Here is a 14,725-nt window from a genome sequence, read left to right as displayed (position 1 = left end):
ATGTTATTAAGTGATCACATATTTCACTCCCAAGCAATGTGGGATTCATTTCCTTAACATCCCCCCTCACGTGCAGCCGCGTTTGAGGTCTGTCATGTGTGGCCACTTTTAGGTCCTATCATCGTGCAGCCTTTTTACTAGTTTGTCATCGTGCCACTTTTTGGTCCTATCATCGTGCAACCTTTTTGCTAGTCTGTCATCGTGGGGTGTGGATTGTTAATTTTTAAAATGTGGAGTGGAACGGGCCCCGCTCTGATACCATGTGGAAACTTTATATCCATCTCAAAACCAATTGGCAATGAGTGGAGAGGTCCTAGATGTTATTAAATGATCACCCATTCCACTCCCAAGCAATGTGGGATTCTATTTCCTTAACAAATATAACAAAATATTAGACAAAAAATTAACTCACGAACCGAGCTGTTTGCGAGCAGCTCAACTCTCAACTTGTTAAAGTTTGGGTTGATTTGTTTAATGAACGAGCCGAGCTCAATTGACAGTTCTCTAAAGCTCGACTCGGCTCATTTAGGCTTGACTCGTTTACAGAAAGCATCAATCTTTGCTCGTTAAGAGTTTGGATCCTTTACAAACGAGCCGAACTCGAGCTTGAGCTTGAGCTTGAGCTTTAGATTTGTTTTGAATTGTACTCAACAATCATTTTTCTGTATCTATCTCTTTGGTTAAAATAACAATTGTCTCGTTGGCTTCACAGGGTAGAAGAAAGAGAGATTTGAATTTAACTTAGACTATGAGGAGAGGAACTTATTTACAAGTTATTCACGGTTTCGCGCAATTTTAGCTGTCTATTTCGGTAATTAATGGTCCAAAATATTTTTGGACGAGTGATTGAGAGCCGTAAACTTTGTTTATAGATTGCTCCGTAAAGAAGTTTTTCTCGACTCTGAGAGAGGCACTGCTGGCCCGTGCAAATCTGTATTTCAACCTACATCCTGCAAATAAAAAACAAAATAAAAAAAAACCCATTGAAAATACATGAACCAGCACATGGGGAATGCTTTCTTTTTCTTTTGTTATCATTATGGGGAATGCTTTCTTGGTTCACCTAAATATTGTTGCCTGCGAATGTATAAAAGATATGGACATCCACGTGCTGGCACGTGTACATCCCCCCTTCCCCTTTTTTTTTTTTTTGAGAAGAAAAAGAAAAAGAGAGGGTGTACCCCCTCTTCTATATAAAGTTTAATTTACACACAATATTACCTTTCTGCAAAAAATTTTTATCACAAATTCAGACCAATTGCGTTCAAAGCCATTTACTACATGTTAATCCACATATATCAAACAGTTCCAGACACAGTTATGTCTGTTGTGTTAATTTCTATACTTCTTATTTGACGTAGAAGATGTTTTTCTAAAATGGAAGTAGCATGAAACATGCATCTTATTAACCCAATACCTATAAAAAATATATATATATATATAATTTGAGAGTATGAGCCCGGGGGAAGAGAGAATTTTATTATTAATTATGCTGTTGACCACAAGATAAGATACCCAATTTCATTGGCCTCCCCTAAATTTGATTCCTTGAAACACTATTTTTTCTAATTAAAAGTGCATGTTTTGACAATTATAATACTAGTATACTACTATAGATATAGTCATATATATAGATTCGAGATTACAATGAGTAAACTATGACAGAAAAATTAATTAACTAGTAGTAAAATTAAATGGAAGTATTGAAGGTGATTAGCAGCATAATCAACCTTTATCGCACCACATATTTTTTCCTTCTAGTACATCTTCTCAATTTTGGATCACATTTCAATATTTCTTGTATTTTCCCTTCTTCTTTTTTTTCATGGTGTTTTCAAGTTACAAAAATATCACTGGGACCACCAGATTGGCAGATTACTTATCCAATTATGCTTCTTCTTCTTTTTGGCATAATCCAGTTAGGGCATGTTCCGCTAAGGTTCTTATTTTTTAAATACTCATTTTTTTGCTTTACGAGACAGATCATTCTCTCACAATACATTATCTTTAATTTAAAAAATAAATACTTATTCTATTCACTGGCTGATTTTGGCCTTGAAATTAAATTGGAGAGATGTTGATTCCTTTCATCCTGAGTTAATTTTCGAAGCACGTCGAAATTAAATGATTAACAAACCCAAACGTCAAGATCAGGACCGGGTCGGAGAATTTTAGACTCGTAAAGGTCGGCCATGGCCTGCTCCAATCACATTAGTGCCTACAAAACACAACTACTCAAATTTGAAACCATCTAATTCAAGATTAAATATTTCAAAGTCATGATAATACCTACCGCGTGTTTTTTTTTTGTTAATCGAAGCGCTAATGTTGAATGAATCATATATAGTGGTTAAATGATCTTTCAATCGGTTGATAACGACATTGGCATACTCGAAACATATAAGCGTACTTTAGGACTTAGGATTATCTCCCGTTCAAACCTTTATTTTGTAATTTACATATGATTCGATCGATGTTTGAACAATATAATCTTATTTCTTGCATAGATAATCTGCTCGGTGGTCACGCTCTATGAGCCTTCCATGTAAACCTGCATAACATACTCCAAAATGTGAACTGCATATAGTCCGGTTCCCACTCCGATTGAGCGCATCCTCAATCGTAATTACATTATAATCGTGTGCATAATCCACATTCTATGAAAAAAAACGACAAGAAGATGTAAATCCTTTTCTGATTTTAGATTTGTGTACGTGATATTTCACTTTCTTAGTTTGTTTCTCTTTCGCTTTCTCCGGTTCTTTTTCGAAGTGGAGTTGTTGAAGGAATTCTTAGTATAACATTACAATCACACCTTCTGTTTTTGTTGTTTGTTGGACTTGAGAAGGAAAATGCCTCCTTACTGGACTAGTTTATACTTTTGAGAAATGTCAACCATAGCTGAATACCAAATTCCAACCAGTCATTCTATACGCAGACTCAAATACTCGATACACCAGGTGAGAGCAAATATTAACAACTATTTTAGCGAAGATCAAGCAGTCTACTGAGAACAAATAAGAAAGTGTTGTTCCAAAGGGAAGAACAAGCTCCGGAACAGCAAGCAGAAAATTATCTGCGGTAAAGCCAACAATCTTCAGTCTTTAGATGTGGCGACAAGCACTTCAAACGAGAAACGATTCAAGAGAGTAGTTACAAGGAGGAGGAGAAGTAAAACTAACACCATGTTATTAATAGGAAGTGGAACTACTCTAGTTGTCTATCACTAGGAAAACAGAACTACTGCCTCGGGAGAGGATCTTGGAAAGCTCAAAATCTTTTTAGAAGCTTGGAAAAACTCCTTCGGCATTACATCTTCTAGCCTTGACGTGTTGATAATAATCTTTTGCAGCACCTTCGCGTTCTTCAGAAGAAACTGTACAAGATCGAAGAAGTTGGATTCACAGCCATACATCTGAAGCCAACTTGAATCAGCAAACACAACGTTTTTGAGGTGCCGCGACAGACACTTGAAAATCCTTTTCTGTGAGGTCCAGTAGTGCTCTTCTTTGAAGTTACAAAGTTTAGCTTGTTGAATCCAATAGTACTGCAGAAGCACAATATACTGAAATTAAAAATGCCGTAATGCATAGGTGTCAACGCAGTTTAGCAAAGGAGGACTTCTTATGCTCACTCAAATGAACCAAATGGCTACATCAGAGGCCATTTTCATCCAGATTTTTACGGCATAAACATGTCAGCCGGAAGAAATTTCAACAGAATCACTTCCAATCTCAAGAAAGGGTTCATTGCCGCTTTCTAGTGATCAACACACATTATCATTGACAAGCATCTATATAATAAAACAGAGTTGTGTTTGAATCCAAAAGACAACCAACGCTCTAGATTTATCCTTCTTTGTGCATAAATCTGGACCCTTCATTCAACATTCCTTTTAGGTTTTATAAGTTTTACATGTTTCCGATATGGGAGAAGACTGAACATATCCTTCTTCCTTTTTCAATTGATTATTTTGAATCCTTGGATTTATATACATAAATCCTACGGCTGAGAAACCTTTCCTATTTCATGAATTTTTTTCTACTTTTAAGAATTAAATAATATATATCATGGATGTAAGAAGAAAACAATATCTGTCATAATCGTTGCCATTTGGAAACCAATCAAGCATATTTTTCTTTCCTTATTTTTAGAATCCTAAATTTCTAGAATTTGTTTTACTAGAGAACAAGAAGGTCGGCTGAATTGACATTAGTACGGTAAAATCATTAAGGAGATAAAGTAAATAGAAAGGAAACATCTCCTAATATGGTAGAATCATAAATCAAGACCGCTGGCTGAATTGCCATTAATGCGTGGAGAATCATGTTTAACGTATCTTATTTGTTACCTTATTCAACAAAAAATTTCGAAGCATTCCTTACATTCTAATGGTGGGGTCAATGATATTATATAGTAAATAGAATTCATGAATTTTCACGTCTTTCCTTAAAAGGACATTATATCCAAATTGGCCATTGCAAATGTAGGAAATAGATTATAGATAAAAAATTTGCCCATTGATCTTAAATTATACTCCTAATTAGGAAGTGTTTTAAATAGAGCAATATGGTAATGGAGACAAATGTTCAATAATTGATCCCAAAATTTAGCCTACAATTTGAATTTCCTCCTTCAATTCTCCTAAAAAATGATAACTTTTGAAAGCTCATAAAGAAGTATTGCCCTATAGCATAGCGATATTATCGATTATTCATGTTGTTATTTTGGTAATCAACGCAATTTTCTTATCGTTTTCGTATTTGATTTTCCAATGTTTTGGTGTTTTGAGATCTCCCAGCAGCTGAAAATTTTATTATAGTTGCAGGTTTGAGTTTATTTTACTCTTTCTTTAGAAGTTTTTCCCTTTCAACAGATAGCTCCCTTTTTTTTGTATTGGTGTAACTTTGTTGCATTAATTTGTTTCCCCTTAAGTAGTCTGCTTTTAAGTTCTTACTGGAATCATAAAGACCAATTGAGTCACTTCTACAAGCTTCCAGATCTAGGTATTTTAAATCAATTCACTCCCTTCATGATTCAATCTGCAAGTTCGAATTTCGGGTCTTTTGAGTTTTCTAGAAATTATGAAGTCAAATTGGGAATGAGAATCTAGAATTATTTTTTTGTGTATTGTTATTATTATTGGTTAATGGTCATGGTCAGGTTTTACAAAAGTGTAGTATCATGTTGTGCGGATATTTAAGGTTATCTAGCGAATGTGATTTCGTATATGCTACTATGAAAATGGATTCCTTTGGTGTTTCAAATTAGTAGTATAAATGCGAAATCCCAATCGAGTTTATCTTTAGCTTTCTTTAACTCAATTTATAATTTTTTATATCTTTTACTGTAATATCCTACTTTTAAGTTATGTTGGTTTTAAGTTCTGATTTTATGGGTTTTCTATTTTATTTTTTTGCAACTATTGTGATGCTGAAATCTAAACCATTAAGGCCATTCCCGTGAGTACCATGCATTAGAAGGTAGTTTCGCTCAATTCATTCTCTTTATAGTATAAGCTACAAGTTGGGGTACCAAATTTGGATTTTGTTGAGTTCTAAATTGGCCTAACACAATTCTAAATTAATGGGGCTGATTTTCAAAATTGATTTTAACGCTTATTGTGGTTGCTGATGGCTACTCTCATGTTTTTTCGCGTTGAAATTAAAGGAAAACAAAGGTTGGAGTGGGTGCAAGTTGATCTTAGTAAAACTGGCCATGGCTCAAGGAAAGAGGGGTTTGCAAAAGTGCATTATCTTATTGTGGTGGTGTTGCAAAATTGTTTCGTGAATGTGCTTCTTTAGTTAGGGTACACTCTACTGCTACATCGATGATTGAATCATCTTCAAAGATTATGAGGCTATGGGGCAAAACACAGGGTATTAATTTTCATATTAAGATCAATGCTTTTAAGATTCAGTCAAGAGTTACAGTTTTAGTATCTGATATTCATAAGTGCAACCTTTTATTTTACTTGGTTTGGAAATTTTATTTTGATCCGAAACGAAGAAGAATAAATTAAGGAAAATGGGAGAACTCACTAATTCGAAACTGGTTAAAAAGAAACTTTCATGTCCGATTTTGAAGATGGGATATCATATCGGGTACTAATGCTATCCCTATTTTTCTTTTGCTAGGTCCATAGCTAAAAAATCTACTTTTCTTATGATTACATAACGGTTATTAATGCTATCCCTACTTTTCACTTGAAGAGTGTGTTGGCATAGCGTACAATTTTTATACCATATGAAAAGTTGATCACATTTGAGGAATTCCGCTAGCCTCTTGGTCATGCGGGGTGTGTTATTATAATAAAATTGGTACAGTCTGCTTGAATCTGAGCATGATCCAATATGTGCATGTATTTCAATTTTCAATGTACTTAGAAAGTGACTTATCAAAATTTCATTTAATATATTTATAGCGTCTTCTTACATGGGATATACACTTGCATGGAACTTACCCCATGTGAGTGGAGTTAAAAACTACACTTTTTATGGGATTTACCCCATGTGACCACCGTCTGATCGCTCAAAATAGGAAGCTATGTGACATGTATTTCTAATACATTGAAAATTTTATAATGACATTTTATTTATTAGGTAAAGTTTTACAAAAATATATTTGGTTTGACAGTAATTAATTTTTATTATGTATGTTGGGTGATTTATGGATTTTTAAAATTTGTGTAAAACTTGAATATTATTTGCACCTCTATTTGTCCTGCAACATACACCAAAATTTAGTTTGTTCGTACCCATTTTTTTTCAACATGTCCTCCCTTTACTCATTGTTCGACCAGTAGCTTTAGTTTTTTTCAAAATGTGTTGCGCCGTGCCTTCAGGCACGGGTATTCACTAGTTAACAGATAAGATGAAGACATTAAAAATGCAATAAATAAGGAAGACCTCCTTTGCACATCTCGTGAAAAAATATCAGGAAATAACGAAAGAGCTCTAAAGAAACACACCTGAATACTAGGGTGAGAACAACTTCTGCTCACTAAAATGATTCAAACATCGGCATCAAATGCCATTTACAACGAGATTTTAAGGCAAAAACATGTCGGAAAAAATTTCAACATAATCACTTCCAATCTCAAGAAATGGTTGGTTGTCACTTGTCACTTCCAATAAAGAGGAACTCCCGACAAAGTATAGTGATCAACACAAAATATTATTGACCAGATTTAACAGATAAGATAAAGACATTAAAAAAATGGAATATAAAAAGAAGACCTCCTTTGCAAATGTCGTGAAATAATATCAGGCAATAAGGAAAGAGCTCTAAAAAACAAACCTGAGTTCCTCCTGAGGGAAAAAACTTGGTTATGACCAAAGTCTCCAAATTCGGTGAAATTCCAAGCATGCTTGCTACACCAGGGAAGACATCATTCGTGAGGCAAGTCTCGAGTGTTAGAGATGTGCAATTCAACAACGGAGAAGTCAAGCCTTTTGCTTCCATAATTGGTAGTACCTGGCTTGTCAAAAGACCCAAAACAAGATATGGAAGGACAAAAACACCACAAGATACGACTAATTAGAATACCTATAATACTGTTTAACAGGTACAACTTTAGAGAGATTATGTTTTCGGCAAACCTTCAAAAACCATTTTAAAATTCATTGACGCCAAGGTTTCTCCCCAGCCATCCATTGGATAGTTGGGGAGTGAGGGAAGAACTTTTAGGACATTGGAGAAAAAGTAAGAGCAGGTGGTGCTTTTGACAGCGACAACGAAGAGAGGTGAGCGTGATGACTCCAAGCAGAGCGAGGAATACTTAGTGTGGCTCTTGGTGCGTGGCTCAGGTGAATCTTTGGTTGATTGCTGAAAAATATCCAAGAGATGTTCTTACAGTCTATTGGTATATTAGGGCGGTGCGACATGTCCCAAAAAAACATTAAAAACACGCCCTGTTAGAGGTTCACCATTGGTTCAATGTCCAAAAACACAGCCAAACAAAACCATAGGTCGTGGTTGTGCCGAAAACACAGCCAGAAAAAAATAAAATAAAATAAAATTGCCCTGTTAGAGGATAGCCACTTTGTGCATCTAATGCCAAATGTGAGGTTTGTAAATCTACCTCTCCCAAGAAACCATTAAAGAGGAATACAAATCTCTCGTGGTTGAATGATATCCAAGGCTGTAGGCATTTTTTTTTAGTTGGAGCCATGAAAATCACACACAGTGGTTTGGTCTAAATGGAAGAAGAGATATGCTCATATCATCCAGTTAAGATCAATGGTGGCTGGGAAGTGGATGCATGCAGCTATAAGCCTATAATATTCAAGGAACATTTGGATGCGAGGGAAAATTCCTGCTCCTGGAGTGCAATTCAAGGCCCTACTTTGGAGTTAACTGTCTCTTGTTTTACTTATTATTACACATGAGCTTGGTTGTGTTATTTGAATCAGGATGAGAACGTACCAGTTCACTGATTTGTTTATAGGTAGCTCGTGATGTGTGGATTGCCGAGGCCAATGGTTGTTTGGTGGGCAATGGTATGCATGGAATTTTCACCAAGGTGGAGATTGTTGGGGTTGATTCAAATTCTCAAGTTTTCAATTTAGTTTATGCTTTGATTATATGCTGTGTATTCCTCTATGCCATGTGAATACATGAAGATGAGTTCCAATGGTTATTTCAGTGCGAGGATCATTGGGAGAAGCCTATATAGTGCATGTGTTAGAATGTTTTTTGGAACTTGGAAGTAACTGATTTGCATGGGGGGTTTTATCCAGATGGCAGTTTTGAAAGGTCCAAGGCATTTAGTTGCCTCCCGCAGCCCTATAAAAAGTGGAGTGCTTTCGGCTGCTTTTGTGCAGCAGTGAGTGAGAGCAGAAAGATGAGAAGATAGAGAGAAGGGGCCAGCACTGTTTGCCCATTGGTTCTGGGCGAAAACACGGCGATGCAAAGTGCCAGTGAGCATGGAACCCATGTGATTTGGGGCTCATGGACACCAGGTGGGGGACGAAGTGTGCATAGCTTCTGGGCTCGGGTATTGGTCGGATTTGGGAATTGTTGGGTCTCACATTTGTGACCTCTTTGTTACAGTGCATCTCTCTTCCGCGTGGAGGTTGGCCTGTTTTGGCCAAACCACATAAATCTCGCGTGTCCCTTTTACTTTTATTGGTTTGATATTTATGTCGTGTTCAATACATATCTTGGCCTGTTTTGGCCAAACCACATAAATCTCGCGTGTCCCTTTTACTTTTATTGGTTTGATATTTATGTCGTGTTCAATACAATGATATGGGAAGATCTGAAAAAATGATTAACGGGTATGGCTAGGATAGGTTAGATTAAAAAACACTTTTTAAGTTTTTCAATTAACATTGTATTACGCATAATAACAGTAAACAATAATAAGATCATTGTATTTTCTTATGCAATAGTATCATATACAAGTTTACTTGGTTACTTGTTTAATTATTCAAATTCACTTTTATGGAACACCTAAGAAAATTGAGGGAAAAAAAAATTCAGATTTCTCACTCTAGAATGTAAGTAACATGATCGATTATTTTCTCTATTCCTCACAATTCTACTACAATACTATGTGAGATAAGCCACAATCTTACATTCATAAAAAAAAAAATGTATCCGTGACCTGGGGCCTCTGAAAAGTGCCCAAGACTTCAAAACAAAAATAAATTTTAACATTGTGGATACTTTGGGGAGATTAAATTCTGTCCGGATCATCTGGACAGAGGGGGTTTTCCGCCAGCACCCCTCGTGGGCCCCCTTCGCGCATTTTTTTGGGTAATCCAAACCATGCATTTTATAGGGCTTGTAAAATAATGTATCTACGCAAAAAAAATCAGCTTGTCCGGACAACGATTGGTATGTCAAAAGTTGAGTTCTAGATGAAAAAATGGACGGCCTGGATTTGTCAACTATTTTTTAAGTTAAACTGTCCACAACTGTTCATTTTTTAATCTAAAAACTCAACTTTTGACATACCTATTGATGTCCAGACGAGTTGATTTTTTGCATGGATACATTACTTTACAAGCCCTACAAGATGCATGGTTTGGATTACCAAAAAATGTGCAAAGGGGGCTCACGAGGGTGGCAGACTATGAAGCACGGATACGGATACGGCGATACGTCAAAACCTAAAAAAATAAGATACGGATACTTCGGGGATACGGCTGTATAAATTATACATTTTTATAATTATTAGTCTCCTAGGCATAAAAGTGAAGTCATAAGAAATAAAAGAGTAGTTGAATTGCTAATACCAAGCATGAAGTACATGTCAATCTCAAAAGAGTAAGAACTTATCATCCAAAAGATTAGAATTTTGTAAAAAAGAAAAAAAACACAGATTAGTAGGCAATAGACTAATCGGTATGCATATAATATACTTCATATATATACACATATATCGATGGACCAGTGTATGTATTAGATATAATTTATTATATAATGTAAACAATAGAAACCCACACCAGTAAAACAGAGAGAGAACCTTGTGATCAAAGGTTCAAGCGATCTAGGGTTGGAAAATATCGACCGGTTCATGGAATGATCTATCGATGTGCATAATTTCCCAAGTTTTATATTTTTAGTGATGCTATTATTACAATTTTTTCCTTTTAATTTGTACTTGATTCTTTAAAAAATTTCATTTTAACCCCCGCCGTATCCTAAACATATCCTGCCGTATCCCCCACGTATCCCTCGCGTATCCGAAACGTATCCGAAATAAAAAATATTTAATTTAAATGCAGGATACTTATTTGCTGTATCCGATACGTATCGGGGCATATCGGGCGCGTATCCGTATCCCTCGCGTATCCGATACTCGTACGTGACTAGTTTCGGAGTATCCGTGCTTCATAGGTGGCAGAAAACCCCCTTTTCCGGCTCATCCGGACAGAATTTACACTCTACTTCGGGATACGTATCCACAAGTATGAGATGAGTATTGGCACCCAATATGGAATACCACATGAATACGATTCTCATCTCAAAGTATCTGCGCTTCATAGGATCCCGTATGTATGCATGTGCGGTAAGGAGTATTGTATAGTCTAGCTTCCGTTGTACTCAATATTTGTACGTGTTATCCGTTGGATACCATATGGGTAGACCTGGGTAACAGGTTGTGTTAGATGGGTTCATGTCACAAACCACTCAATCCGAACCCGACCCATTTAGAATTCGTGTTTCTCGAATCGTGTCATTTTCGTGTCAGAAATGCTCAGCCCTAACCCGTTAACTTCGTGTCCGGTTCATGTCGTGTTATTGTGTCCGTTGCCTAACTCTATATAGAATTACAAATATACCATATTATATATACGGGGCGGTTCCGGGGACACTTAAAAAAACCCTTAAAAAAACCTCCAAATCTTAATCTCATAGTTCCCGATCAAATTTTGATGATCCGAGCCGCTCAATGTGTTCAGAACGTAATTTTAAGAGTGCCCGCGAGAAACTGGCAAAAAAACTAACCGGGAAGGGCTTGATTTGAACAGTTTTTTATTGGACCGTTCAATAAAAAACTGTTCGGATGAAGCCCTTCCCGGTCTTTTTTTTTGCTGATTTCTCGCAGGCACCCTTAAAATCACGTTCTGATCACATTGAGCGGCCCGGGTCATCAAAATTCGATCGGAAACTATGAAGTATTTTTTTAAGTGTCCCCGGAACCGCCCATATATATATATATATATAGTCCGGATCCAATGAGGGATCCCTTACGGCCTTACGGTGCGGGACTCCCCTTTCCCGATCGAATTGCAACGATCCAAGCCGCTCAAAGTGTGCAGAACGTGATTTTAAAGGTACCCGCAAAAAATCAGCAAAAAAATAATCGGGAAGGGCTTGATTCGAGCAGTTTTTTACTGAACCGTTCAATAAAAAACTGTTATGGATCAAGCCTTTCCTTATCATTTTTTTTTGCTGATTTCTCGCGAGTACCTTAAAATCACGTTCCGCTCACAGAAATCGGCAAAAAAAAAGACCGGGAAGGGCTTGATTTAAGCAGTTGTTATTTGAACCGTTAGATAAAAAACAAACAAAAACTGCTCAGATGAAGCCATTCCCGGTTTTTTTTTTTTCTGATTTCTCGCGGGTATCCGTAAAATCACGTTCTGAACACATTGAGCGTCTCGGATCATCGAAATTCGATCGGGAAAGAGAGGTCCGCATTTTATTAAAATAAGGTAGTCCTTATAAAAAGGGGACTATATATATATATGATAGTGTTAATGGCTGACCCAGATTAGTAACCGTGTTGGTCGTGTCAATTTCGTGTCTCGCGAGTTCAACCCGAACCCAACCCATTTAAAATTTGTGTTCTTGAATTGTGTCATTTTCGTGTCAGAAATGTTCAACCCTAACCCGCTAACTTTGTGTCCGGTTCGTGTCGTGTTATCATGCTTCGTGTCTGTTGCCCAGCTCTACATATGGGTGCTAGCCGTGCCGTAGAATAATGGTTTTTGCTATACCCTTCTAATTCAAGAAAAACACACAACATCGATGACTTCAGGAAATGATTTAAATGAATGCATAGACAAAGAATAGTGTAATTCTGCTGAAGAGTTACATAAACTCAACCATCATATGACATCAATTCTACCGTCTGTTTGGTATCTTTTGAAGGGGAAATGATAAAACAATTAGTTTGTAGAATTGAATGACAATGGGAAAAAAATCAAGATACTAACCTGCAATGCCCATTCACCTACTGCAAGACTCTTCAGATGAACAAAGCTCGACAAAAGTCCTCTAAACTCTGCTTGGATCCTCTCAAAATCCTCTACATCCTCTACATCACCTCCATCACTGATCAATTTACAGGCAAGTTTAGCATAAACCAAAGACGATAAGTCCAACAGCCGACAATTCCTCGGTGCACGACCAGAAATCTCCAATGTCTGGAGATAAGGAGCCGAAATCACCAACCCTACACGGTCATGCTCGCCGTCAGCTTCATCTTCTTCAGGGCCATGTTGCCAGTCCGCGACTTCAGGATCATCTTCACCATCAGCTTCATCTACTTCAGGACCATCAGCTTCATCTACTTGAGGATCATCTTCACCATTAGCTTCATCTACTTGAGGATTATCTTCACCATCAGCTTCATCTACTGCAGGATCATCTTCACCATAAGCTTCATCTTCTTCATACGTCCGACCCACAAATTTTCTCAGGATAAGCTTCTTCAAACTGGCATTATTGATATTCAAACGACTGAAGCCATCATAGCGATACAATTCCAACATCTCCAACGCAGGACAACCCGACAGTATCTTCTGCACCAAATCATCGCTCAACTTCACATCACCAATCGACAGTTTCCCCAGTGATCTCCACCCGATATCTCCTTTGGGGCTTACCCTGCATCGAACAAAACGCAATTCTCGGAACGACGAATTCGTGTACAAATGCTGTGGCAACTCGTAACGATCCTTCGTGTCCAACGGATACTCTCCGTCGTGGAATTCGAAGTGAACCTCCTCCGTTCCCTTCCCTGCCGCGAATTGAGACCACGAATCGACATTGGAAGCAAAAGAGGGTTTGTATCCGAAAGAAACTCCCAATTTTGTACCCTAGAACAGTTGGATAAACTTAGGGTTTTGTCAACAAAGGTAACGAACTTGACTTCTTCGAATCGGCTGCATTTTTCTTCGTCGCAATCGTAATCTATATCTCCGTCGGAATTTTGGGCGAGGCAGTCGGGACCACAAGAAAATTCACGGAAAATTAGGGTTGGGGTGCAAGTCCAAAGGGATTTCCATCGTGTCGACAAGAATTCAGTTCTGATGGCTTGTTTAATTGGCAAGAGGGACAGGATATGGACGAGTATGGGGTCAGGTAACTCACTGATACGATCGACGCCGGAGTACAGGGGAGTTTTCGTTCTTCTGCGACTCATCGTCCGTTTCGGCCACCACGATTCCTGCAGGCTCCGTTCCGGCGACGGCGGAGGTTGGAATCGCGGGTTCGAGTTGAGCCTGAGTGATTATCGGTTTCTTTGCCGCGCCTTGGATTGACGGCCCCTTTTTCCCCAGTGAGAATTGAACAAGGAAAGGAGGGTTTCACTTTCACAAGCTAGGAGAATAACCAAACTGAATTCGGTGAAACGTGAAATCGGTTCGAACCGGATAGAATTGGTCCGTGAGTTAATAGTTTGGATATGAATTCAAAACTTAGAAATCATAAGATATGGATCAGTCAACGAACTTTTATTTTGAAATCGTAGATTAACCGAATTAGGCCGTAAAGCTTTTATAAATAATCTAAAAGAATACAAATGTATAAAATCTATATGAAAACCTATGGAGTAGTAAATAGCAGATAAAAAAAAAACTATAGTAAATAATTGTAATTTCATCCATTGTACAGTAATATATATTATTTTTACCTATTTTGCCTCCTGTTTTTTTGAAAAATAAAGTGGAGGGGGGAAGGGGAACGATGGTGGTGGCATGGAGAGAAGACTAATCGTATTGGTAAAAGTTTTCAATTTGTCTGAAGACATGGGCCTACATAAATGGGCCGGGCACACTACCCAGCCCGAGCCCAATAACCATGAGGCCCGTCAAGCTTGTGGGCCCCTTTATCGGGAAATATAATAAAGCGGTGGGCCTCCAACTCGGGGAAGAAAAAAAGAACGTGGACCCCACTAAGACCGGTTCACTGTTCTTTCGGAAGAAAGTCTAAACTTTTTTGACGGACGCCGGATAGGGGGGCCCATATCCACCCAATCCCGACT

General features: G+C 37.7%; 1 protein-coding gene across 1 annotated transcript; it reads right to left on the bottom strand.

Moving 5' to 3' along the window:
- Window positions 1-2,961: 2,961 nt before the first annotated feature.
- On the bottom strand, window positions 2,962-14,109 carry LOC131335077 (F-box/LRR-repeat protein At5g02910-like). Its single transcript, XM_058370262.1, has 4 exons — window positions 13,834-14,109; window positions 12,675-13,347; window positions 7,300-7,476; window positions 2,962-3,547 (listed from the first exon to the last, which is right to left on the bottom strand). The coding sequence occupies exons 2-4, from the start codon at window positions 13,230-13,232 to the stop codon at window positions 3,227-3,229; spliced, it is 1,056 nt and encodes a 351-aa protein (XP_058226245.1). The 5' UTR covers window positions 13,233-13,347; window positions 13,834-14,109; the 3' UTR covers window positions 2,962-3,226.
- Window positions 14,110-14,725: the final 616 nt, after the last annotated feature.

The sequence above is a fragment of the Rhododendron vialii genome, chromosome 8a, assembly GCF_030253575.1.
Source record: "Rhododendron vialii isolate Sample 1 chromosome 8a, ASM3025357v1".
Lineage (NCBI taxonomy): Eukaryota > Viridiplantae > Streptophyta > Magnoliopsida > Ericales > Ericaceae > Rhododendron > Rhododendron vialii.
This window is presented reverse-complemented; position numbering and strand designations above follow the sequence as displayed.

Bases quoted from the DNA above. Each gene is read 5' to 3' on its own strand.
- LOC131335077 (XM_058370262.1), bottom strand. From the start codon at position 13,232: ATGTTGGAATTGTATCGCTATGATGGCTTCAGTCGTTTGAATATCAAT. The intron at 7,477-12,674 runs GTTAGTATCTTG...TTGACAAGCCAG, and splicing joins TAGGTGAATGGGCATTGCAG to GTACTACCAATTATGGAAGC. The intron at 3,548-7,299 runs GTTTGTTTTTTA...GTGCTTCTGCAG, and splicing joins TTCCCTCAGGAGGAACTCAG to TACTATTGGATTCAACAAGC.